The sequence below is a fragment of the Stegostoma tigrinum genome, chromosome 6 (genome assembly GCF_030684315.1).
Source record: "Stegostoma tigrinum isolate sSteTig4 chromosome 6, sSteTig4.hap1, whole genome shotgun sequence".
Classification (NCBI taxonomy): domain Eukaryota; kingdom Metazoa; phylum Chordata; class Chondrichthyes; order Orectolobiformes; family Stegostomatidae; genus Stegostoma; species Stegostoma tigrinum.
Genome location: NC_081359.1, coordinates 27,259,304 through 27,284,440, shown reverse-complemented (window position 1 = coordinate 27,284,440; position 25,137 = coordinate 27,259,304). Strand labels below are relative to the sequence as shown.

The following is a 25,137-nucleotide window of genomic DNA, read 5'->3' as shown; positions in this document are numbered from 1 at the left end:
TTTCATTCTAAATTTAGATACATGGGTATTTAAAATGCAAATCTAAAGATAAACATACCTGACTATAAAATGACTAAGTTCAAAACTATTTACTTTTATACGCTGTTTGACATTTGACCTTCCCCACCCCCCTCCCGTCCAACTATGAAGAAAGAGGCCAGATGATTTAATGAAAAAGCATAAGATTCTGCATTTTCTCTTTGGTATTTCTTTCCACATCCATAGGAACCGCCACACTGCCCTAAACATAGTGGGGTTCTTTTGGAAGAGAAGACACTGATGTAACAAAAGAAACTATTCAAGTGGCTGAAACACACACAGTCTTAAAGAGGTGATTCAGAAGATTACAGATGCAATTAGGTTCGTGAGCCTTGACTCAAAGTACCTGAGGTGTGGTCTGGCTTAGTTCCTGCAGTGTAGCAGTGTTCAAGTCACTTAGAGGATTAAGAAAATTTATCCTTGAAATATTTACTCTATTATCAATATCACCCGTGTGTCTCACTGTTGTACTGTAGGGAAACGCTGAAGTCAATTTCTATAGAGCAAAGTCCCACAGTCAATAGGAAATAAGTCATTAGGTGATCTGGCTAGTGTTGATTGAAAGGTTAACATTGGCCAAAGTAGTAATAAAAATTCCCTGATTTTTGAAAGAAATAGTTTAGGAAAATTTAATTGTGTTTTTAAAATTGCATCTTGATCACAATTATTATAAAATTAACAATTTTCCCTCAATAGAGCAGTGAATGCCTGAAACTGCAGTACAAGCAATTTATTTAACAATAAATGTGTTAATAGTGTTATGACCATTGGAGCTTGGAGCTGGATGGGAGTTCTCTCGTGGAAGGAAAGTGAAATAGTTCGACGTTCCTGCTTATCAACATTTTAAACTCACCCATAAATGGAAACTGTTTGGGGATGACACATTCACCTTCAGTTCTGCAGCCTCCCATCATCAGCAAGACAACAACAATTTTTTTTTCATGCACTGATGGGATGAGGACGCTGGCTGGGCCAGCATTCATTGCCGATCCTGAAGTGCCCAGAGGGCAATTCAGAATCAACCACATTGCCGTAGGTCTGGAGGTACAGGTAAGAATTGCAGTTTCCTTCTGTAAAGATCATTAGCAAACCAGATGGGTTTTTCTGACATTAGCTTCTCAACTCCAGATTTTTAATAGAATTCAAACTCCACCGTATGCCACAGCAGAATATGAACCCAGGTCCCCAAAACATTATCTGTGTCTCTGGATTAATGATGCAGTGATAATACCACGAGGCCATCGCCTCCCGAGATCCCTATTTATAAATAAGCTGTATGCTCATCCATACAGGGTGACTGCCTTTATCATCAATCATCAAAGTGATAGGAGGCGTCATACAAGCATACCAACCACTGCAGTTATTTCAGCTGGAAAGCACTTTGGGATGTTCTGTAATCATACAATGCATGATGCAAATGCAAGTTTTTAGATTGTTTCAGTCTTGGCCTGTCTATCTCACAGTTTCAAATCTATTTCTTTGTAAAAACAAAAAACACGACATTTCAAATTCTTTTGATAGTACCAGTTACAGTAATTGCAAGTCACATGCTCCCTCAAAATATCTGTATCCTGACAGAAGCTGGGCAGGTGGCAAGTGGAAAAAAAGGACCCAACTGACTAAGCATACTTATTATTATAATGTGGGAAATGTCAAGGCCAATAAGTGTAAAGCAAGATCCCACACACAGCAACATGACAATGACCTCAACATTTCTTTTGAGTTATCGATTGAAGAATAAACATTAGTTCGGCACTGGGCCTAGAGCATGCTTTCTTCACTCTAGTCGAAGAATTTTTATTCCTTATGTTGATTACCTCTCAGTACTTAGTTTCAAAAACATTAAAATTGAGGAACCAGCTTTACACCCTGGAAAGAAAGAAATAAGGTAAATCTTTGAAGATTTTGCTTCTTCTGTACACGCAATCTATTGATGTGCTTTCCTATAGTAATGGTTTAATAATAGATACAGAATTTTTCCAAGTATGACTGAATAGGAGTAAAGCTGCAGTAGCATAGTATTCTACTTTCGTCAACAGTTGTAGTTCAGGCCTATAGGAATTCACAGCTGATTGGTTGGTACCATTAAACATACATGTGATTTGAGCAAGATATTTTAATCCCTTCAGAGAGGTTGGAGAGATCAAAAATAAATGTGCATCACCTCCCTGCATGACACAGCTCCTTCAAAAGATTTTAGCTAAGTCTGGAATTAATGTTGGCACACGTCCGAGAGATTCAGCTGATTTTATATTAGGAAAGAGCTTAGAAAAGGAAGGATTTAAATTTGTACATAACTTCCGAGAAATCTCTCCTCGAGGTAGCAACTCTTTGATATACATAACAATATACTGCTACATAGCAAAGGGAGTACAACAAGGTGCTTAAAAGGTTCCAAGTGATCCAAACTCCCAAGTATACCTTATTAACATCGTTTGCCTTGGAATAAGAGGGTGTGTTTGAAGCCAACAATAGGTAATGGACTGCTTTAGAGAAACTCAGTAGCAGCCCCTGTTTGATGAATGCTACAAAACAAAAACAATCATTTCTTCCTTATCCTCCAATTCTGAAGGAAGCAATTCACAATGGAGTGCAGGACCACAGGTGGTCTAAAAAAAACATTAACCAAAGTAATTATTTCCCACGAGGCCAGACAGCAGCATTCAAACTAACTGATCAATAGCTGTCATAGTCTATCTGATCCCATCATTCCCTTCTATCCAGACATATGCCTGCCAACAAAAGCATCAAGATTGTTGAGTAATAAAAACTAACCAAATTCCTTCACCTGCCTGAATAGTCAAACTATTCTAGGATCTAGTCAAATCCTGGATGACAGAAGGGAGCACTAAATTAATATAAAGATCATGCCTGGTTCATTTCTACTCAGTGGACCATGACACACAATCCATTTTCTCATTCAGGAACTAGAGACAGATCAGTCCTTTATGAACTTAATCATCTTCAATCGCAGATCAAGTCATGTTAAAGGCATCAGTATAATTCTATGGGGAAGCCATCTCATCTCCAATTTCCTGACCGTCTGTGGATCTGATTTTCCTATTTAAACATGTGATGCCAAGATCATTTTCATCTTGTCAGTCATTTGTATCAATAGGGCAATGATCCTCTCCTCTCACACCGATATTTTACTACCTCACCAATGCTGTAGTTGCCACAAAAGGCAATGTTTTGGTATACGTGGAGGAAAAGCGAACGCTGTTAAACAGTCCCACAGGCAGGACGTGGAGGGAACGTGAAGCTAAGTTCAGATTGATGCTCATTATTAAATATTAACCCTTCCAAGAACGTCAAAAAAAGTAGTCAAACAGACCCCAAATGGTGACAGCCACCCCCACCAGCCTGCCAGTCCTCATCCTAAGGTTCAAACATTAAGGGGAGTCAGTTACCCATGGCAGAAGGTGCCAACAAAAACCTGGCATAGCGACAGAGTCAGTTAAGGGGGGAAATCTGGTAGCATTGGGACAAGCGGGACAAGAGCTTAAACACTTTGTCAACACCACCACCACTGCATCTCCTTCCAAAAGCTGGAGAGTCTTACATGCTGTTTTGCACCATCTTTCAATCACATGACTATAGGTTTAGACTTGGTGTCTGCCAAAGTCATAAGAAAGGAGGAGGAGGAGAAATATCAGCATAGAAGAAATATATAAAGCAGACAGACAAATAACTTGGGTGAGGTGTACAATCAACACCTGTCCTTAAAGTTTTTTAATCCAATGATCAATTATTTTATTTAACAAAACACAACTGCAAATGCTGCAAGTCAAAAACAAGAATTGTTGGATATCGATGCCACCAAACCTGAGTTTAAAGACAAAGCAGAGTTAACATTTCAGGTCCAGTCACCCTTCATCAAAAGAGTTATTTTCTTTTATCTGCGGGGGGGGAACAGGGCAATAAATTAGGACCTGTGGTATGGAAATATGATATGGACACAAGAATAATTAACCGATCAGTCACAAATAGTTTGTTACATTTCAAAGTATTGTATATTTTCTAGAGGAAAAAAAATGTCACTGGGAGGACAGACTGTTGACTATTGAATGAATATTGCAGGAACAGCATGTTCAGCACTTCTATTGGAGAACTGAATACACACGAGTTAATTGTTTTGCTTGTAGTTGGGGGTTGCTGCCCCTTTAAAAGCACTGGTCAGGTGACTAGATGGTGGAGCTTAGGTCCAGTCTAGAACCAGTTGTAGAAGTATGAACATCATCAGTAAAGTGTTTCTGTTCAGATTTACTATTTGCCTATCTAGTATTTAATTCCTGGCTCCAAAGGAAGCACCAACAAAACTAGGCAGTGTTTCAATTAAGCTAATATTCCCAGCAGGACTCTGTGGATTTCATTGAGGCAGAAATAACACTTGGATTGTTGCAATGGCACACAGCCTCTGTTGCTGCAAAAGTGGTGGGAAAAGCAGGAATGGCCTCTGTGTGGGTTATGTAGAACAATCCTTCTTCCATAGCTACACTGGCTCTAAACCCCACCTCTTCCTCCATTACATTGGAGACTGTACCTGCATCACCTCGTGCTCCCACGAGGAGCTCGAACAGTTCATCCACTTCACCAACACCTTCCACCCCAACCTCAAATTCACCTGGACCATCTCTAATACCTATCTCTCCTTCCTGGACCTCTGGTTACATCTCTGGCAACCACCTAGAAACAGATATCCACTTCAAGCCCACCAACTCCCATAGCTACCGAGAATATAGCTCCTCTCACCCACCTTCCAGCAAAAATGCCATCCCAGATTCCATCGCCTCCGCTGTATCTGCTCCCAGGATGAGGCATTCCACTCCCGCATCTCTCAGATGTTCTCGTTTTTCAAGGACCACAACATCCTACCCGCAGTAGTCGACAACGCCCTCGACCGTGTCTCCCACATTTCCCAGAACTTATCCTTCTCACCCCCCTCCCCGCAATAACAATCAAAAACAGAATCCCCTTCGTCCTCACATATCACCCCACCAACCTCCGGAACCAACGCATCATCCTCCGACACTTCCACCATCTGCAATCCGACCCCACCACCTAAGGCATTTTTCCCTCCCCACCCTCGTCTGCTTTCCAGAGGGACCACTCTCTCGGTGACTCCCTTGTCCGCTCCACACTCCCCTCCAGCCCCACCACACCTGGCACTTTTCCCTGGAACCGCAGGAATTGCTACTCCTCCACCCTCACCCCCATCCCAGGCCTCAAGAAGACTTTGCACATCAAGCAGATGTTCACCTGCGCCTCTGCTAATGTGGTACACTGCATCCGTTCTTCCCGTTGTGGCCTCCTCTACATCGGGGAAACCAAGCAGAGGCTTGGGGACCGCTTTGCAGAACACCAACACTCGGTTCGCAATAAACAACTGCACCTCCCAGTCACAAACCATTTCAACTCCCCCTCCCATTCCACAGACGACATCTCCATCCTGAGCCTCCTGCAGTGCCACAATGCCACCCGAAGGTTGCAGGAACAGCACCTCATTCCAATTGGGATCCCTGCAGCCCAATGGTATCAATGTGGACTTCACAAGCTTCAAAATCTCCCCTCCCCCTACCGCATCCCAAAACCAGCCCAACTCATCTCCGCCTCCCTAACCTGTCCTCCTCCCACCTATTCCCGCCTCCCACCTCAAGCCCCACCCCCATCTCCGACCTAACCTCATCCCGCCCCCTTGACGTGTCCATCCTCCCTGGATTGACCTATCCCCTCCCTACCTCCCCACCTACACTCATCTTTACTGGCTCCATCACAGCCTCTTTGACTTGTCTGTCTCCTCTCTACCTATCTTCTCCTCTATCCATCTTCTATCCGCCTCCCCCTCTCTCCCCATGTTTCAGAACCCCCTTCCCCTCCACCATTTCTGAAGAAGGGTCTCGGCCCGAAATGTCAGCCTTCCTGCTCCTGTGATGCTGCTTGGCCTGCTGCGTTCTTCTAGCTCGCCACCTTACTATCTCAGAAAGTGGGAATGGTTATGAAACACATTTCATGCCAACGCGTTTCACGGGTACAGCTGCCAGTGCAATTCAGGGGTGTGGGGTAAAAAGTGTGTGCAAACTAAACCTGGTAGGAACAGGTCTGAAATTTGCCTCAACTAAAATGAGAACTAGAACAGGTTTCTGGAGCCGGAACTCCCTCCAGTGACCCCTGCTAGAAATGCATACTATATAGGTGGGATCCAGAATCACAGCAGCAGCTGGAAATGCTAAATTGCCTGCCATAAAGACAAGAACCTGTTGGAAACAGGTATGGCAGCCATTTAGGCAAGGGGTCAGAAGATGAAACTTTACCTTGTGTAACAATGGAACAAACTGGGAAAATAAATGTCAGGCTACGTTAGCATGTTGAAATAGTGACTTATTACACTGATTAAACATTTATGCACTGAATTTTTTTGCTAAGCTGAAAAACGTTAGAAGGTAAACTTCAATTGGGATGCATTGGAGAGGTGACCAAAGGTGAAACAGTTGAAGACCTCAAAGGAAAGAAATCAGAGAAGAGAGATGGAAAATTAATTATTACTGTTTTAAAGGTCACTGCACCTTGCAATTCTCCTGTTCCAAATTACAGGATTTTGCTTCTTTTTAAAAGAGAGAGAATTCTTTCAGTGTCACATCAAGCTGAGTGCTGAGTAACTTGTCCTTTGCAGGGCAGTTTCTGTCTCCTGAACAATACCAGTCTTCCAAATTTTCACAAAATAGAATTACCGTCTCTTCTTTAAAACCCAGGACCAGTTTCCACATCATGCTCTAGATCAATAAGTGCTTGTTACATATCATATTGGACAGACTTGAACATACATCAGTGGTGGCCTGGCCTAAACTGTATCTTGAGCATAATCACGTACTGTGCTAAAATAAAGATTAACTTCTCATTTTGATTAATTGACAGCATCAGGTGCCAATGAAATATTATTGTGCTTTGCTAAGAGTGTAATTCTTGGCAGCTGACTAAATCTGCCAGGAGCCAGAGATATTCAGCTGAATTTTCAGATGGAATTCACCAGTCTATTTCTAAGTCACTGCTCTCTTTGTCTCAGCATTTCCATCACGTGTTTGCGCAGTACGTAACCAGACAAAAATTTCATCTAAACTTAAGACTTTCAGTCACCTATGTCTGTCTGAAGGATAGTTCCACAAAAAAAGAACTTTGCAGAGCCCAATTTCATTTCCTGAAGGTAATACAGGGTAGCTTATGAATGTGTATGTCATTCTTTGCACAAGGCTAAATTAAAACATAAGGGCTTCTTTTACCTTTTAAGTAATTAACAGTGTACGGGAGGACAATAAACCTCAAACTAACAGTGGCATCATTAAAGGAAAATTAGAGACATTGCCTCAACTTACTAGATACAAAGTTGAACAATCATCTGTGTCAATGAGTCTCACAGCCAACAGAAATTCCAGTTTGCTCCGAGTAGGCCAGTCCGAGCCAGAACAGTGGTGAGGACACTAATGTTGTCATTAAGAGTTCCAGGTGTAGGTGGAATTTGTCCCAAAGGAGACAGACTAAATTACCCAGTAATTCCTGCTAGAAATGCTCCTATTTGATGTTAAAATCAAGTTCAACTGTGATGTGAAAACAAAGCATCTATGACATATTTAGCCAACCATATCCATGTCAATATCTACACTCAAAATAAGCCCCCTCTAAGCCTTCTTCCATCTCACACCATTCACACATCCTTCTCTTCTCTCCTTTCTCAAGTACTTATCTAGCCCCACCTTACATTGCATTATTGCAATGTGCCTCAGCTTCTTTGAGTTCAAGACATGAAACAGCCTCAGGGTAAGTATGTTTTGCCTCAAATCCCCATTTGATTCATGAATGGCTACCTGAAAATTTATGACCATTATTTTATATTCTCATCTACAAATCAGAAAGCCTTCTGTATATCCCTAATATCCCGAAAACTTCTGTCATCTTGAAGACGTGTTACATCATCCCTCAGCCTTCCCTTTTCTATAGCTGTTCTATAGAAGCTTCAAGAGGTCTCAGATAAGGGTTACTTGGAGGAGTTGCCACAGAGCTGTTGGCACCAAGGCCTTCCTTAACAAAAATTGCTTCCTTCAGATAACTGAAAGGCTGAAAAAAAGAAAAACTGGGCTTGTATTTATTTTGCAAAATTTCCTTCTAGTCCCCATCTATAACAAGGATCCTGTTAGTTCTGAAATATGCACTAACCAATTACAAATCTCAGCATCAGTTTCACAATAAATGAAAGATCTATGGCACAACTAGCATACATCAATTCTTATTTTTGACTGCCCTGTCATTCCACACCAGCCAAATCTTAAGGCTAACATTGAAAGTCTAGTCAACTGCTGTCGGGCATCAAGAGGGAGTCACAATTTAATTGCTCTTTCAATACCTTATATCTCAGTAGTGACTGGCAACACAGGATTTGCTGTGGAAGGAGGAGGGTTGGTGCGGGGTAACAGGGTTTCATTAACAATGGAGAAACCTGGAAAATGTGAAATAAACGCTAGGGGGGGGGGGAAGCTCCAAGAAACAGTTCCTTACCCCAATTGTCAATTTCAACTAAACCAATCACCTTATTGTTCATACCTTTCTTTTGCCCTGGACTCTTTCACCAACCATCTACACCTTCATGCTGCCAAAATAAAATCACCCCCGCTACTAACACGCAAATCCCATTTCCAGTATTCCTCTTGCTGAGCAACCGCTTTCCAGTGTTCCCAAATCTTACCAACCATTTTGTCCCTTATGTATCTCACATGATTGTCCTGAGTATAAATGAGAGAACAGTATCCTTTAAAAACTCATTCACAAGTTGTGGGTGTTACAAGATGATAGTGAGCTCCCTTTAGGAATACAACTGAATGGTTCAATAGCTGGCCCCTGAGTTAGTCTGAGAGTCAGTCATATTGCTGCAGGTTTAGTATATAGATCAGATTGGGTAATGCCAATGGAATTCACTCTCAAAGAAAAGTTGTAACTGTACCAGGTAAGCGTTTGCAAGCCTCTGGCAATTTTGTGGCCACTGCTGTGGATACTACCTTAAAATGTAAGATTTAAGTTCCCCAACTGCCGTGACCAACTTGGCCCTTTGGATCATTAGGTGAGGTCTCTGATGAGACCGTACCACTAAAACATAAGCCAATTTGTAAACAGGAACTCCAACAGTAAAGTGGAATCAATTACACACATACAACTAACTGATGGATCAGCGAAGGTGGTTTTTGTTATTACACTGCCATTTATTTCAGGAACATTTGCTGCCTGACTCCTGCCAAATTCCACTTGAACAGCACGCAATATTTACTTTTCTAACACTGCATGGCAGACCTTCTACTCTGGTTGTGGGCAGTAGATACATCAAAAATAATCTCAACAGCATTGAGTGTTCTGAAGCAATCTTTGCACCTTTGAAGAACTCAGTAGCCAACAGTCATTTTAACTTTTTCTTGCTAAACTTAGCCTGCTTTCACAGACCTTTAGCAACATATTTCATGGGTCAAGAATAGCTTACCAATTAAGTCATTCACACCCATGCAATAAAATGCATTATTTTAATTAGATGGGAGACACTCCCCTCTGAATAATTTCAGGAATCATACAAGGCTATGTGGTTTTTGCAACAGTGGCAGTAACCTTTACCGTGGCTGACTCAGTTTGTAATCAAGTTATTCTTACATATTAGAGGCATCTGATTTCTTCCTCCAATCTCCAGTTTGAATTTGGAGGGAATTAATGCTCAAAGAAACAGAAAAAAAAAGTGTGTCCACAAATTTGAGGTCTGTTCTCAGGCTGTCAAAATCAAAAACCTCTCCGCAACATAACCCAACAAATTAGATTCTCTTCAGAGTTCAAGCCTTAAATGCAAGTTGAGGTTGCCTCAATTAATAGCTTCGATTTTGCATTGACTTTGCTTGCATCTTTGATTGATCTTTACGTCTTGAAGCATTGCAGATAATATGACACACATGGGGCTTCTGGATTGTTATCATTGGGCAATTATAAACTGACTTGCTGGTCAGGAAACAAATGGGACCAAGTGCAATGTTGGTTGCATACTCCACCCAGGAATCGAATAACCTAGTATTTCTGTCACAGGAATAGTAACCCTAAAGGCTTCAACTGATGACTTGGACATACACAATCAAATCTCACCAAATCAGTCAGGGAATTTAAATTCACTTAACTAAATAAATTTGACCCGTATTGAGAATGAGAAGCAAGCAACTCAAATGGGCGTAAAAATCTGCTTCATTAATGCCCTGTGGCCGAAGTATGCCTCCAGGCCCACGATTATGGATAACTCAACTACCCACAGAATTTGCCCAACCAGTAATCAAGGAAATGCCAAACCACCACCTCAGAGAAATTGGAGTTGGACAATAATTGCTGGAATTGCCAGGGACATGCACCTCATGTAAATTAATTCCCCTGCAAAGTTTGAATTTAACTGAATTTTTCTATTCATTGTCCCAATTTCAAAAGTGGCATCTAAGAATCAAAAAGAAGCAGAAAGGTTAACATTTTAAAGATTTAAGGATATGTGGAAAGGCGAGAACAGATGATATATAAAACTGCAAACACAAAACAAAAGAATGAAAATTAAATTTTGTCTAAGAATGCATCTCCAACTTGACATGAACTATGTATAATGGTGGGTGCCAAAAATTACAGACTGTTACATGGAATCATGCAAATTTTCAGCGCAGAAAGTCAGTCTTTGCTGTGTGCATCAGACTGTTGCTACTGTGTATTCAAAATTATCCCATGCTCTCTCCATAGCTTTGTATGTCTTTATTGTCTTGAAAATGCAGTTAGCATTTACTTAAATTGTTTAATAGATCAGATCAAATAGCTATATTATCTCATTTCTACACAATCCTGGGTTGCAAGTACTTGATAGCTTCAATGTCTTCTCTAACATGGCACCTAGAATGGCAACCCATGCTCTAATTAGAGCATAACCCATGTTTCTTCTACAAATTCAACACTTTTTTTAAAGCTACTCTTGTTTTCAGATGAGCTGCTCATAAAATTACACAACTTATATTAGGCTTTATTCATATGAATTCACTCATTCAGGAAATTGCACCAGTCAACTATATAAATAGCATCTGCCATCTGTCTGTTCCACTTACTGTCCTTTTCTATTGCACCTATTTAAATGTAGGATGCCTATTGTAATTTCAGGAAAGTCACTGGTTGCAATATTTTGTAAGCACAAAAAAAAATCAACCTATATTCCAAAGCAAAATAAGGATACCTTAACTCTTTGTACGGACTTGGGCATTGCGAATGGACTATCCCGTATTGCAAATCTAAAACAGGCTGCTAATGCCATGTTCATCTCTATTAGCTCTACTTTCCCAAAGCAGATGGCATCTGAAGCAGTAAGCTACATCTTCCTCACACATTTCTCTCCTCTGCACGGTGTGGCATAAACATTCTTTTCATCTAATGGTCAAGACAGGCTGATCACAAATTCTTCCTTTATAAATCTTTGGTGTTTTATTGTTCCTGTCCCTCCTACTCCACTCCTTCAAACAAAATAGCTTTCTCCTCCTGTAACTAAGTAATGTCATGTTTTTGTCTACTATTGCTGGTTTCCCCCAGTTCAACACATGCTGCAGCTTGACAAAAGTGGTGAAGGGAGCTAAATCTTGCTGTGCATCTCACCATTTTGCAGAACAATTTATCCCTCTTCTTGGCCACAGAACGTCTGCACCTTCATGTATAGTTCCTTCTGTAGGTTACCAAATTGCATTAAATTTCTACTTCCATGCAAACCAAAACTGAAACAGTTCATGGAAAGCAAGGGTGATAAAATGAAAGCAATAGTGTCATGAAGACAACTGTGAGTTGAGCGTCAATGAGTTATATTTTGCAAGCAAGACTGCTAACCACAAAATCTTAAAGTAGCTGGGGAGAAACTACAGGTGGGACTTAATCCCCCGCCTTCAGATATTTCCTTATTCCATCCCACTCGATTCCTTTCAGGAAGGTCCTGTCTAATGTTCCTGCTCAACTTACAACTTAATCTCCTAAAGGGATAATTAACGCTCACACAGGGAACATGACAAGCAATTCCGTGAGAGGTTACTAGCAGGCTCCAAGAGAGATGGCAGTTCCCTTGTAACACAAGCACTCAACGTCTGATCAAGACTGGTATGTGGATAGGAAAGGTACAGAGGGATATGGGCCAAATGCAGGCAAATGGAACTAGTTCAGCTTAGGAAACCGACTTGCCAAGGACAAGTTGGGCCGAAGGTTCTGTTACCGAGTTGTTTGACTCTTATGACGCCTAGGCCCCTGCCCTTGCACCCAATAACCCCAATCCCTCAATTTTTCCTCCCACTTTCGCTCCTCTATATTCGGATCAGATTGGGATTCTGGGCTTCAGGAAAGTGTTACACTGACAGCAGCCATCACTTCCCCAATAGCATAATTATTACTTATAGCTGCAGGCTTCTACAGGCAGGACTTTGGTCCCGTGGTCTTGGATCCCAGTTAAGGCCCACTGCTGCACAACAAGGTGCTTCTGCACTAAACGTGTGACTTTGCCAGAGGTGACGATATGCATTTCTTGTAGGCCTAGGAAACCCCCTTGGCCATTAAAAACCATTCTGGTCTTCAGTACATGTGGCAAAAGCAGCCTTTCAAATCACAATGGTCAAAAGACAATTGTAGTTTGCACACTCAGCCCAGCATTATTAGCTGGGCAAAATCTCACTGCATAATACCTGTACCACAATTCAACAAGAAGTAAGCATTCACTCAATGTGCATGGGGAGATACGGTGAGAGAAATGGATCTGACTCAAATAAGGAAGTAGCTTTCAGAACTGTCCGGTGAGGTAGAATTGGAGCTTTGACCTTTGAAGAGTGTGCAATCTTGATTAGCCTGTTAAAGTAGCCGAGAACTCTCATCCTGACTAACATAGCTTTGTCAATGATCATTTTACTTTTGTCAAATAGTAAAGCATCATTTCAGCATATTTGTTGACTAGTAGGTGATGATTGTACCCAAGGCAAGTTTTCTCAACAGTTAATTACCGTTCATTCATGGCATTCCTCATCTTCTAAACCCTCACTTATTACAGTCCCTAACCTGTTCTTCTATCCAATCTTCTTGTCCTTCTGCCCACTGTTATTACAGTATCACCTAACTTGAAGTGCTCACAGGAGCTAAATTCCCTTTCCAAATCACATGTGCCACAGTTAAATGATTATTTGAACAATATTGCTCTGCACCTCACTAGAGTACCGATTACCAAGGACCAAACCAGTACCTTCATTCTCCACCCCCTCCCCCATTTAAAAATGAACCTTCAACTTTGTAGGTGATATGAAATGCACATCACATTTCAAAGCAATCAACAGATGATTAGACCAAAGCACACAGCCTTGGTCCCTGATTAGGGGAATTGACTGCAGTTGTTACAGAAATAAAGGAACAGATGTTAAAAAAAATACATTTGCAAAGACTGGCATTACTCTAGAAGGAGTTAATGTTCTTTTTCTCAAAGTTGCTTTTTATAAGTAACATTCTTGGAGGAGGTGAGATATTTATGTAGCTTCTTGAAGCTCAGGGAGTTGTAATTGAACTGAAGTCCCAAGTATTCTCAAAACCCACCTTCAAGGTTAGAAACTATACTCAATTAATACAACTAATCAACTAATACAATTAAATGAAAAACAAAATAAATGGAGACAAGAAAAGACAGTCTTGTTAAAGCACTCATAATTAACTGCATAGTCACTGTCATGAAATTGGGTGGTGTACAAATGAACTAACCACAGAGTTTCAACAACTCTAGCCAATGAGGTGGGTTTGTTGAGGAGCCAACTTTTGAAGCAGAGGGCACTCTTCCTCAGAGCCTGAAATTGGTGATCCAGGTGGAACTGAGTGCAAGTATTGTAATGCAACAAGTCTCAACCAAATTAATTGTCTTAACAACTCAATGCAATTGAGAAACAGATACACAGTGATGAGTAAAATAGCCAGTCAGTGGCACTGAAACTTGACTAAGACCAGACCTTATGAAACCACGAAGTGATCGGCATTACAATGATAGTAAAAATTTAGCACAGGACTAGAATTCAAGAGAAGTCATTGTTTTAAGAGCATCGTACAAAGAGAAAGGCTCATAAAGGGAGAGCATCTCAGTGATCCTTTTTCTCACACTGAATAAAATATAAAATGTAATTCATCCAATATTTCTATCATACACTATTTATCTCATTAGGTAGTACTAACAAAAGCATCTTACGTATCACATTCAAATGTTCTTACATTAATTAATGGTTTGAAACAGGAAATCCAGTCAAGATAACCTGTGAATACAGTAATTGGCATTCTTAAGATGTAATATGTATTGAGAGAGGCAGATGCCTGGAACATGCTGCCAGGGGAGGAAGTAGAAGCAGAGATAATAGCAATGTTTAAGCAATATTTAATGCAGACATATGAACAGGCAGGGAATACAAGGACACAGGCTACATGTAGGCAGATGGGAATAGTTTAGAATGACACCATGGTCAGCACAGGCATGGTGGGCCGAAGGGCCAGTTCCTGTGCCATACTGTTCTATATTCTGTGTTTTCTGGCATAACCAACTAAACTTGGTTCTACTCAACACTACGGATGGTTCTTTGGGGGGGGGGGGGGGGTTCTCTTGCAAGGCAGTGGTAGTGTCCCTACTTCTGAACCTGGAGGCCCAGGAAATCAGGTCTCACCTGCTGCAAAGATGTGTAATAACATCTCTGAACAGAAAATATCGACATGCGTTTTAACAAGCTAAAGTAGGATAAGTAGTTATCATTAACACAGAAGCATTAACAACGCAATCACTCAATATTTCAGTGACACTAAAAAATACCTTCCACCACATCCTATTCTCTCACAATGATTGTCAACCCTAACCCTATCGCATCAGCAGAAAAATACACAATCTTCAATAAAGTTTTCCAGGGGCAGATGACGACAAATACCATAGAATAACAGAGTCCCTACACTACGGAAGCAGGCAATTTGGCCCAACAAATCCACACAGACTTACACCATCCCCGAAACTCTGCATTTCCCATGGCTAACCCCCCTAGCCTGCACATCCCTGGGCAATATAGCATGGCTAATCTACCCAACCCGCACATCTCTGGACTTGGGAGGAAACCCACGTAGACAAGTGGAGAACGTGCAAACACCACACAGAGTAATCTAGGGTGGTATTGAGCCTGGGTCCCTGGAGTTGAGAGGCAGCAGTGCTAACATTGCACCACTGTGTTGCCCTACCATTGATAAAATTGACAAATACAAATAACGGTTGGATTAATTGTACTTGTAAAGGAGCATAAATAGTTGAGAAGGACCAAGGGAAATCCCAGGCTCTTTTATAGCTCAATCCCTGACCCAAAGACCTGGTTTCCATGGTCTATTACCCTGGTTTTGAAATTCAGAGTAAGTGTCTCACCTCTGTCAGAGTTATATTTATGGGAAGAAGCAATGATACAAGATTCTAATTCGACCTTATTTCATTAGAATTTTAAATTTTAAAAAAGTGCAGAGGTATCTCTGTCAGTAAGTGCAGTTAACTGCAATCATATTACAGATCAACACAAGAACGAGAGATTCGGCACATCAAACTTCTTCCAGAGGCTGTGGCTGATTATACATGGGCATTTCATGCACAGAGTCTTATGGCGACTGCTTAGTTTAAGGTATGTTCCTTTGCCCACCTCTCTGAAAACAAAACCTGTGTTATTAACGGATCAGAATAATGCAAACACTGGTAACAGTGTGTAATGCATTCAGCAAACAAGAGACAAACCATGAAGTGTTGACTTCTCCAAGTTGGGCAACTTGTCTCACTCCAGCATTTTCGTCTCGAGAACAGAGTTCAGCATTAACTCACAGGGAGGTTAAGATATAGTTCTACTTCCTTGTTAATTCCCAACTAAACATTTTAGGCCTAGCACTCATCAGTGCAAAGACCAGATTTACGTTCATGCCACACGACTCAGTGTCTCCAGATTAGAAAATAGAATGTCGTCACTACAAGTGTGAAGTATTCTTTGGAATTTTCTACAATTTAAACAAGAAAAAAGGTTTCTTTCACACTTTTCTTTAGTCAATTTATCTCCTCTCAATCAAATACGTTTCTCCCCCTTCATCTCCACTTTACTTCTGTCTGAATTATTAGTTTCATTAATTCTCCAAGCCCCTGGCGATCCATTCTTGTGCCGCCCTCAATCAGCTAGTGATTTCAATAATTTGCACAGCAAAAATACTTTGAGTAGGAAAAGTACAAACATGTGCATTAGTTTGCATGTACATTTTCATTTTTAACATATCTTCCAGTTTCTTTGGAAAGCTGTCACTTCAACCAATTACTGTCTCTCATTGTTTGGTCCATGAATCTACTAGTGAGGAGAAAAAAATATTTTCTTATTTCTAAAGTTGGGTGGCTTGAAATTTTTCTATTTATGTATCCTAGCGCTATGTTGACTGTCCAAATCAACTCCAGAGCTTGGGTGAGGCCTTCAGGTTATAATACCTAAAAGTACAAAAGGATTGTTTGCACAACACACCCCAAGGGGTTGAAATGACATTCCTGAGTGCAATGAAACATTTTCACTCCCATTTGCGTGCTGTGAAGGTGGACTCTTCTCTGTAGGAAAGTGTGTTAGTCACATCTAATTGGCAGAATCTTAACTGCTGGAGGACAGTTCCCTAAAAAGGCAATTCATCAAACAAATGCCCAACCCAAGCAGACATTTCCATAAAGGAGTGTCAAATAAGTCAAATTCTTGTTTCCATATCCATCACTCATTGTTCAGGCTAGTTTCATCCGAAGTAAAAGCATTGAAAAAAAAGGTTTTTTCTTGCTTGATGTCACAAAATGGCTTATAGTAAAAGTGCAATTCATTCGGTCTTCTTCACAAGATGATTGTTATCATCTTCACCATTGTTGTAAACACAATCACACTCTAGCATTCCTCCCTGTCTTGGTCCTTCAGATTTTTCCCATCTTTCTAAAAACTCTACTTTATTCTTTGCAATGTGGCCCCTGCTGCAATATCAACTTGGGTCTTATCAATATCACTATTGAGATTCTGAGAGACGGTGACAAAGGTAAACGGTCTGTTTTTCACAACCTGCCAGCAGAGCTTTTACGTAGTCTAATGGAGGAAATTTGGTGTAAATAACTGTGGGTGGTATGGCACGCAACAGTTCTACTGTTATCTATCCAGCCACAGCCAGAGACCCACCCACGCAATGATTTGACATCCCACACTATGACTTCTGGCAGCCTTCAAGGTCTTTATCATCTCCGATTCCTGTCCTGCATCCTAACTGTCAAAGATAGCATCCAAAAACAACACCAGCTTTTAAGCTAAGCCAATGTTATCTGGTTCTACCTCACCATCACCTCGCTTGAAAGCTGTCTGACTGCTTTTCCCAACCCCAGCAGCAAATCATCATAAAGTTTCCTCCAGTTAAATACTAGGATAGTGAAGCCATACTTGGAGCCTGCAAGAATCTCTTCACTCATGGTAATGATGCCACCCCTCTCCCTCATGGCTATCTGGGGTGAAACAAAACTGTTTTCAAGCTTAGTATATTCGACTTCAAGATGAGCTTCTGAGAGCACATTCCAGCTTTTTCAACCCCATGCCATCACCTAAATTGGCCCCTGTTTTACCTTGTCTGATCTTCACTTATGCTTTTGTTACCTCTCATCCTGACTATCCCAATGCATTCCTGGGTAACTCTGAACAACTCTGCTCCTCTTGTTTACACCAAGTGTCAGTCACCCATCACTCTTAGGCTTGCTCAGTTGAGAGATCCTGGTTAAGCAGCATGTCTATTTTTAAAATTACATTTTTGTTTTTTTAAATCTCTCCACAGCCTGCTCTCCTGATCTTCATAATCTCCTCAGCTTCATAACCTTAAAGGTACAATATAAATACAAGCTGTTGCTATGTACAGACAGCAAAACTGTGGGAACAAAGGCTAAAAACCATGGTGGAATATAAAATTGAATGACGCAGTATCACTGGTATGAGCTATTGAGAAATAGGGAGAGGCACTACCAGTACTTGTCTCGTCAACACAGCGCAGTCTGATAGACAGTGGCATTTGGTTACTCCACCCTCGAACCGATTAATTTGTTAGGTATTGAGAATACCCATAGCACTTGCATCAGAATAAATTGATAGCTGCACTCAGTTATACTTTGCCACATCAAGATGACATGCTTTTCCCATTAATATGACTTAAGGGGGGGGGGGTGGTGTTGGAGAAACAGGGTGTTAGAACAACAAACAAGTAAAACAAAGCAAAGAAAAACAATTTCATGATGATTGCAAAGTGCTCGACATGCAAGGGATTATTTTTTTTCATTTCTAGCACAAGCTGCCAAGAGTAAATAAAGGTATTTGATCTTGTACCATCATGATTCTCAAATCAATTAAACGGATGAACATTCCTGCTTTGCATGCTGGGAGGTAAATCTCTGTCACAGGTGGGACACCACTGGCTCAACCGTAACACTGATTAAGAGCATAAAATAGCTTGGAATATTTGTCTGCATTGCTTTAGCATCCAAGTCCATATCTCTAATCTGTTCAAATCCCTGCACCTCTTCCTACCTCAATCCTCTTCACCCCTACATTACTTAAAATCTAGCCTCCTCCAGTCCCACCTGTTACCTCCCCCAGCATTTAAAATGCTGTCCATGTCTATAACATCCTCCAACCTCTTCAGTCTTCTCTAACTACCTCCCTATCCCTTACCTCCTCTAGCATCTACATTCCTCCTTATCCTCTTCCACCTCCTACATCCCTCCCTATCTCTGTAACCTCCTCCAGCAGCTAGCCCACTCCATCACTGTAAGCATCTCCAGCCCCTGCACCTCTCCCTACACTCTCTTCCAGCATCTACATCTCTCCCTATCCCTAATCTCAGTCAGATCCTACATTATAGAATGTGGACTGCAGCGGTTCAAGGCAGCACCACCCTCTCTCAAGGGCAGTGAGGGCCAGGCACTAAACACTGGCCAGCCAGCTATGCCCACGTCCGACAAGCGATTTAAACAGGCAATGTCCTACTCATAGAAGTGGGATAAATAACCAATAAATTTGCTGCTCCTAATAGCTTCTCCTCTACTTCAACATTAAAAACCACACCTCTAAAAGGAGCACCTTGGAACTTGTAGGAGTGCTACACAAAAAGCACTTGGTGATTGAGGGAAGAATTGTAGACCACCAGGATAACTTCCGGCACTTCCTGGAATACTGACAACATATCCACTGCGATATATGATGCTCCAGCAGAACATCTCAACCTCATGTTCAATTTGCTGAAAATAGCCCTCGATCCCACAACCGTCTGATATAATTTATATTAAAATTACACACATGCTAACAGCTGTTTGGTAAAACATCAGAAGAAAGGAATGCCCCCAAACTGATCCAATATATACATGTGCATAAGAGCAATATCAGTGAGGGCAAAGGGTTAATGGCCTCACTTTTTCTCACTTTCTATTGCAGATCCAAACAGCTGGACAAACCTGTTCAGCCACCTTCACTGGTGGGTGTCGAAAGCATGTTATGCAACTTGAAACACCTGCAATGCTCCATTTCCAAAAACAAGATTTCAATCTTTTTATACCCAGGAGAAGATATCACAAGCTACAATCGAAAGCTTTATAGGCAAGAAGCAACAACAAAAAAAATCATATTTGCATTCTGTTTTGGATACGAGAATTTTCAAAATCAGAATTTCAGGAAGGGAAAGAAAGCAATATTTTTTGATTAAAGCATCTATTTACTGAAGTAAGCATTGGCCTCAGATTATTTTGCAAAACTTGAAGCTCTTTATAAGAAAAAAAATCAATATGGCCTTCCTCTTTAGTTGCCACTGTGGTAATTTAACTTATTGATACTTAAATGATCAGAGGAGAACCATAGTAAATAGCTGAATAGCAAAGGGAATTAATTCAAGATAATCTGAGCAACCCAACCCAGGAATATAGACAAAGCCAAGAATATAGACTTGTTATTTCATGGAACCCTGGTGACTTTGTGCACGATCTTTGACAACTGTCAAGTTGGTCCAGGGTGGCCTACTTTCCAGACTTCACTGTGTAACAGGCTTCACTGCTTCGAGAGATTAACAAATACAGCATCATCACTACAATACAAAAAAAATTCTCAAAATAAGAAAGTAAACAATCTTCTAAAGAATAATATTTTCCGCAATAAGGGAAGCAAAAGGGTAAGGGGAAATGGACAAACTTGAAACAGAGAAAACAAGAAATCTTCCCCATACTTTTCTTGCCCCTTCAATTTATACAGTGGGAATAGAATTGTTTACATCTGAAATGCAACTTAATTAAAGATTATCTAACCTGAGAATATCTGGCACAGAAATTCAGAATTAGTTACAGCCTTTCATTTGTCAGTCAGTGTAAATCTAGAATGTAACCACACCCCTGTCAACTTGCCAAATCTATGCAAAGCCTATATTATTAAACGGTCTGTTAGGTAATAGTTCTCTTACACATAAAAACATATGATCATCTTTAAAATTATTGCTATGCCGTCACTTGAACTAAGACCATAAATTTCAGAGTTAAACTATATTCCGTACTTTGACAACAAAAAAGATTCCATCATTTGGTAAGCCAGTCTGATGGTGGAATGAATATTTGAGGATAAAAGGAGAAAAGCTCAACCAGTAAATATATGCCATTCTTGTATCTAATGAAGTTCATTCAAGCAAGAAAACGCATTTGAATGAGGATAACAAAAGACAACTGGGTTTCATTGAACAATGTTTACTTGCATTTATATTAAAATAACAGGCTTGTGTATGTTTTGCTCTGATTGTGTCTCCCTCAACCAGCTACAGCTCAAGTTATCTTCTAATTTATTAGGAATAGTGAATTTTTCTGTTTGAAGGTCAAGCAAGTCTTAGCATAACACCCAAAGGTAAACTTGGCTGTTATCAACTGCATAGAGGCAGATCCTGGGGAACCAGCAAAATAAAACACTGTTCATCTCTCCAATAGCAATCACATGAACTCCTCTGCAAATTGAGAGTGTCACTGAATGCTTAGATTGTCTGTGTGCACTTGTAGCACCATGCACAACAGTTAAGTGCGACAGAATTAGAAAACGAATCCACATTTCTATTAACCAACGGAAACACTTACATATATATTATACATATATTTTGTATGTATAATATATAGATAGATAGATAGATAGATAGATAGATAGATAGATTCTCTGTTGTGAAAGTGCCTCCCCAAAGTTGTTACATGTACCACAGAACAAAAACACAATTCAGACACGTATGGTCAGGACAAGGTAAGAACACTATGAAGCTTTACTTGATTTTGGCTGAAAAATTGCATTCCCAGGTGTGTTAATTTTCCACGAAACTCCTGTAATTTAACAAGCTACATATCTCATTCTCAAATAGAGACATATTTAAAGAAACATTAAAAAACCTTGGCTTATGTCCCAAGATCATAATGGCACAAAAAAATGAAGTTTGATTCACACCTTCCAGTCCCATTTTTCAAATATATCTAAACAACCTTTGATTCAGATTAAAGGAAGTGTACCACATCAAACTGCAAGTTATCTTGCAGAATAATTTTGTGACTAAAGAGGTTTGTGAATGCCAGATAATTCAAAGTAATTGAGTTTCCATAAGCATAACCCACAGCAGACCTTCCTTCTACTCAAAACTTTCGCGACCATATTCTTGCTGACATAAAGTTTATAACAAAATTGGTTATCCAGTTCTCCCGACTATTTTCTTCTCTCCTGTTTCCCCACAAAGAAACCATTGTACATATTCTGAAATACAAATGCCAGTGTATGCAATCAAAATATATTAATACCAGCACTAGGTCACAAAGAGCTCATAGACATTACCAACATTTAAAAGTCTCAACCTATCCAAATAGCCTTTTAAACATAAAGCAGCACTTACTTGACAGTGACACGACTGGATAAATCCTGTAGATCTCCTGGGTGAAACAGCTGGGCTTCTTTTAAACCAAGTTTTTGACAGCCTTTCAGGAAAACATTAATGTTGTCCTGGAAAAAAAGCAAAGCAAATTCCTTGCTTAGTTATATGCCAAACAAGGAAAACCAACTCAGTCTAAAGTCCCGTGTTAGGATCAAGGCAACTGAGAGAGTGAGAGAGAGAGATATGTAATCAAACTTCCAATGAATCAGCACTGGCAATCTAATGATGTGGGCTGGTCGTGGGACTGACTGGCACTTGTCTGTTACCTGTTATAGTATGACTGCACAACATGTGGGCAGCTACCATTACTGACGTCTGCATTACATAAACATTCCACTCCTTGTAGTCTCTCATGACACATCGGATTACCGCTGGTGTCTATTTTAAAAAGCCCTTGTCGTGAACATTCGTCCACCCAGAAACTACCTGCAGTCCCACAAGAAAGGTGGGATGAAATAATACTTCCTCTTATCTGCCATTACGATGGGGCTCTGAAACATACCTGAATCATGGTTTTGTTGCAGAAGTGAACACTCCTGCGCAGAGTGCAGCAGTTAATGTAACATATAGTGTGGTACAAACTACTTAAGCAAGGCGTGGTATAGTACAGCATTCACTGCACCTGCTCACCAGCAATTGTGAAAGCAACCTTAAGCAAAAAGAAAATTAGTTCCTCACAAAAAACCCTGCAAAAATCTTTGATTGCGTTGGGGCACATCACGGAAAGACGGATATTTCTGTCTCTGTAGTTGTGATGCCAGCTGATATTACAGGATAAGTTGGATCCCTGAATGAAATCTGACAATACGTCATTTTTATTCAATGAGATACACTTTCAATGAAACACAAATAAGCAATGCTGCAGATTTGATTTAAACAGTAATCGGAAATAACAAAAATCAAGCCTTTTACATACAACACATTTTGAACAATTTCATAACACACGGTTTAAAAAAAACAATCCCCAACATCATTGCTTTGCAATCTTCTAACACCAATGAGGATTCCCTTCCCTATCAAATCAATAGCTTTTATTTAACTGTTTTTTTCAATTGCTGGACTTCAGAGTTTTGTAGCCTGTTCCTTGATTAGTCACACAACCAAGTTTAGAGATTGTCTCAAACTCAAGGATCCCTTTCAGGGTTCTAATCAAATACATCTGATCTGGAACTTTAAAATTAAAATCTCTACTTTTGGGGAAACTATTTCCTAATCGTAACAAACAAACAAACAAATAAACAAATCTCCAGTCAGAGAAATAGTTTCACACCAGCACCAGAAAATATGAAAATCTACCCAATAATGTATTTTTCCCGAAGCAAACAAAAATGTTCTTGATACTTGTAAACAAAAAGCAAGCTATTATTCCTCAACATTTACTCTGTCCACTCAAGACTCCTAATGCTGGCAAATTACATTCATCACCCCAGGGAATCCTTCTGTTAATGGATTTATTTTTAAAAAGTTCCATAAACACTGACAAGCTAATCATCAAAGCTCCTCAGGCACACAGGAAAAACCCACATGCCACTAATTCAAAGTACAAACTCTGAACTAAAAAGTGTACATGAATCTCACACATATCACAATGTGCATGTGGGGTTAAAACAGAACAGAAAAAGCAAATTACAAAATACTTTCATGGTTATTTGCAGGATTAACAGCTTGTCCTTGCAATTGTAATGAACTTAAAAAGCAGAGTGTATTAATGCAAAGTAACTTGCTATACAACCATTTCAAAGCACGATGCTTAATTCTTCTTTAACTTGTTAAGATTTTTCTATTTTGAAGAATTTGAAGTAAGTTTGGTAAAACACTCAACTGTTTGTTCATTGCACATTTGGGCATGTCACTACGTGCTTTCATATAGTTTTGTTCATTATTCATCTGAAAGAACACGTCACATCTACTCAAAACAGCATAAACTTTGTACAACCTTTTTCTCCCCAACAAAAGCCAAATGCCGAACTGGACTAGTCAGTCTGTCACATTGTGTCCTATTGGACTATTCTTAAAGCCTTGACTGACACGACAATTGAGGAATAAAAACAGGTCTGTTCTTTTTTTGAGGTTGTATGAAATCAACAGCAACCATTTGTTTTCTTGGTAAACATCACAAAGTGTAAAATATTTCTGTTTCCTACATACATGAAAGGATTTTTCTATTGGTAGATTAATAAATATTTTATAAAGAAATTGCATCTACTTTGGATAAATTCCAAGTTAATGTTACAATTTTACTCTTTCCCGATATCAGCTCATGTATGAATATGCACAAAGGTCTAGTAGTGCTAAACGACAGAATCAAGCTGGACATTTAGTTCTTTTCAGTAAGATGAAAATTTGAATAGAGGGTCATGGTCAAAAATTCTTGTCTGGGTGGGGAGAATGGAAGAGCGATCACTAGTGTGGAGCAGGCAGAAGCTCAGCTAAGAAGGGCAAGCAAGAGATTGGTGGACAAGAGAATCATTCAACAGAAATGAGAAACAAATTAGGTGTAAAAGTAAATGTGGATCAAGTTGTTACCATTTGTCATGTTAATGACCTTTTTTCCAGTTAGTAATAGAGTTGTGGGCAATGTAATACCAATTTTCCCACCATAAACTGAAATGTAAGCACTCATTATTCATCTGTGTCCACACTGGCTATTCAGCTGTATCATATAAACAGCTTCAGTTTGTCAACTGTTAGATTTCCAAGGCAAAATTTTTTTTCAAAAGAATGACCCTCAGTTTCTTCTTTTAATCTTCAACAGAGCCATCATCAGCATTCTAGACCATGAATATCTTGGGGAACATCTGTGACAAACACTGAACTGAACTTCTCTGCAAGACAGGATGTCATGTCACCTTTCACCTCCTGATCCCTCAAAGTCTGTCCATCATTGAAAAAGGTTCAAGTCAAAAGTATAGACAACGTTCACCATATACCTGAATGGTGAAGCAGTAGAATGTAAGAAGTTTAATACTATTCAGAATACATGACTGTACTTGATCAGAGCTGCTGCCATTGAATTCAGCATTAACCTTTCCACCTCTCACAATCCAT

General features: G+C 40.0%; 1 protein-coding gene across 6 annotated transcripts in view; it reads right to left on the bottom strand.

The window, feature by feature from the left end:
* The window catches only part of lmo7a (LIM domain 7a), a 241,740-nt gene that overhangs the window by 81,871 nt on the left and 134,732 nt on the right, over window positions 1-25,137 (bottom strand). For all 6 annotated transcript variants that reach the window (XM_048532457.2, XM_059646495.1, XM_048532458.2 and 3 more), the window contains one exon: window positions 22,051-22,157. In XM_048532457.2, the coding sequence (XP_048388414.1) occupies window positions 22,051-22,157 (107 nt within the window). The remainder of the gene's footprint in view (window positions 1-22,050; window positions 22,158-25,137) is intronic.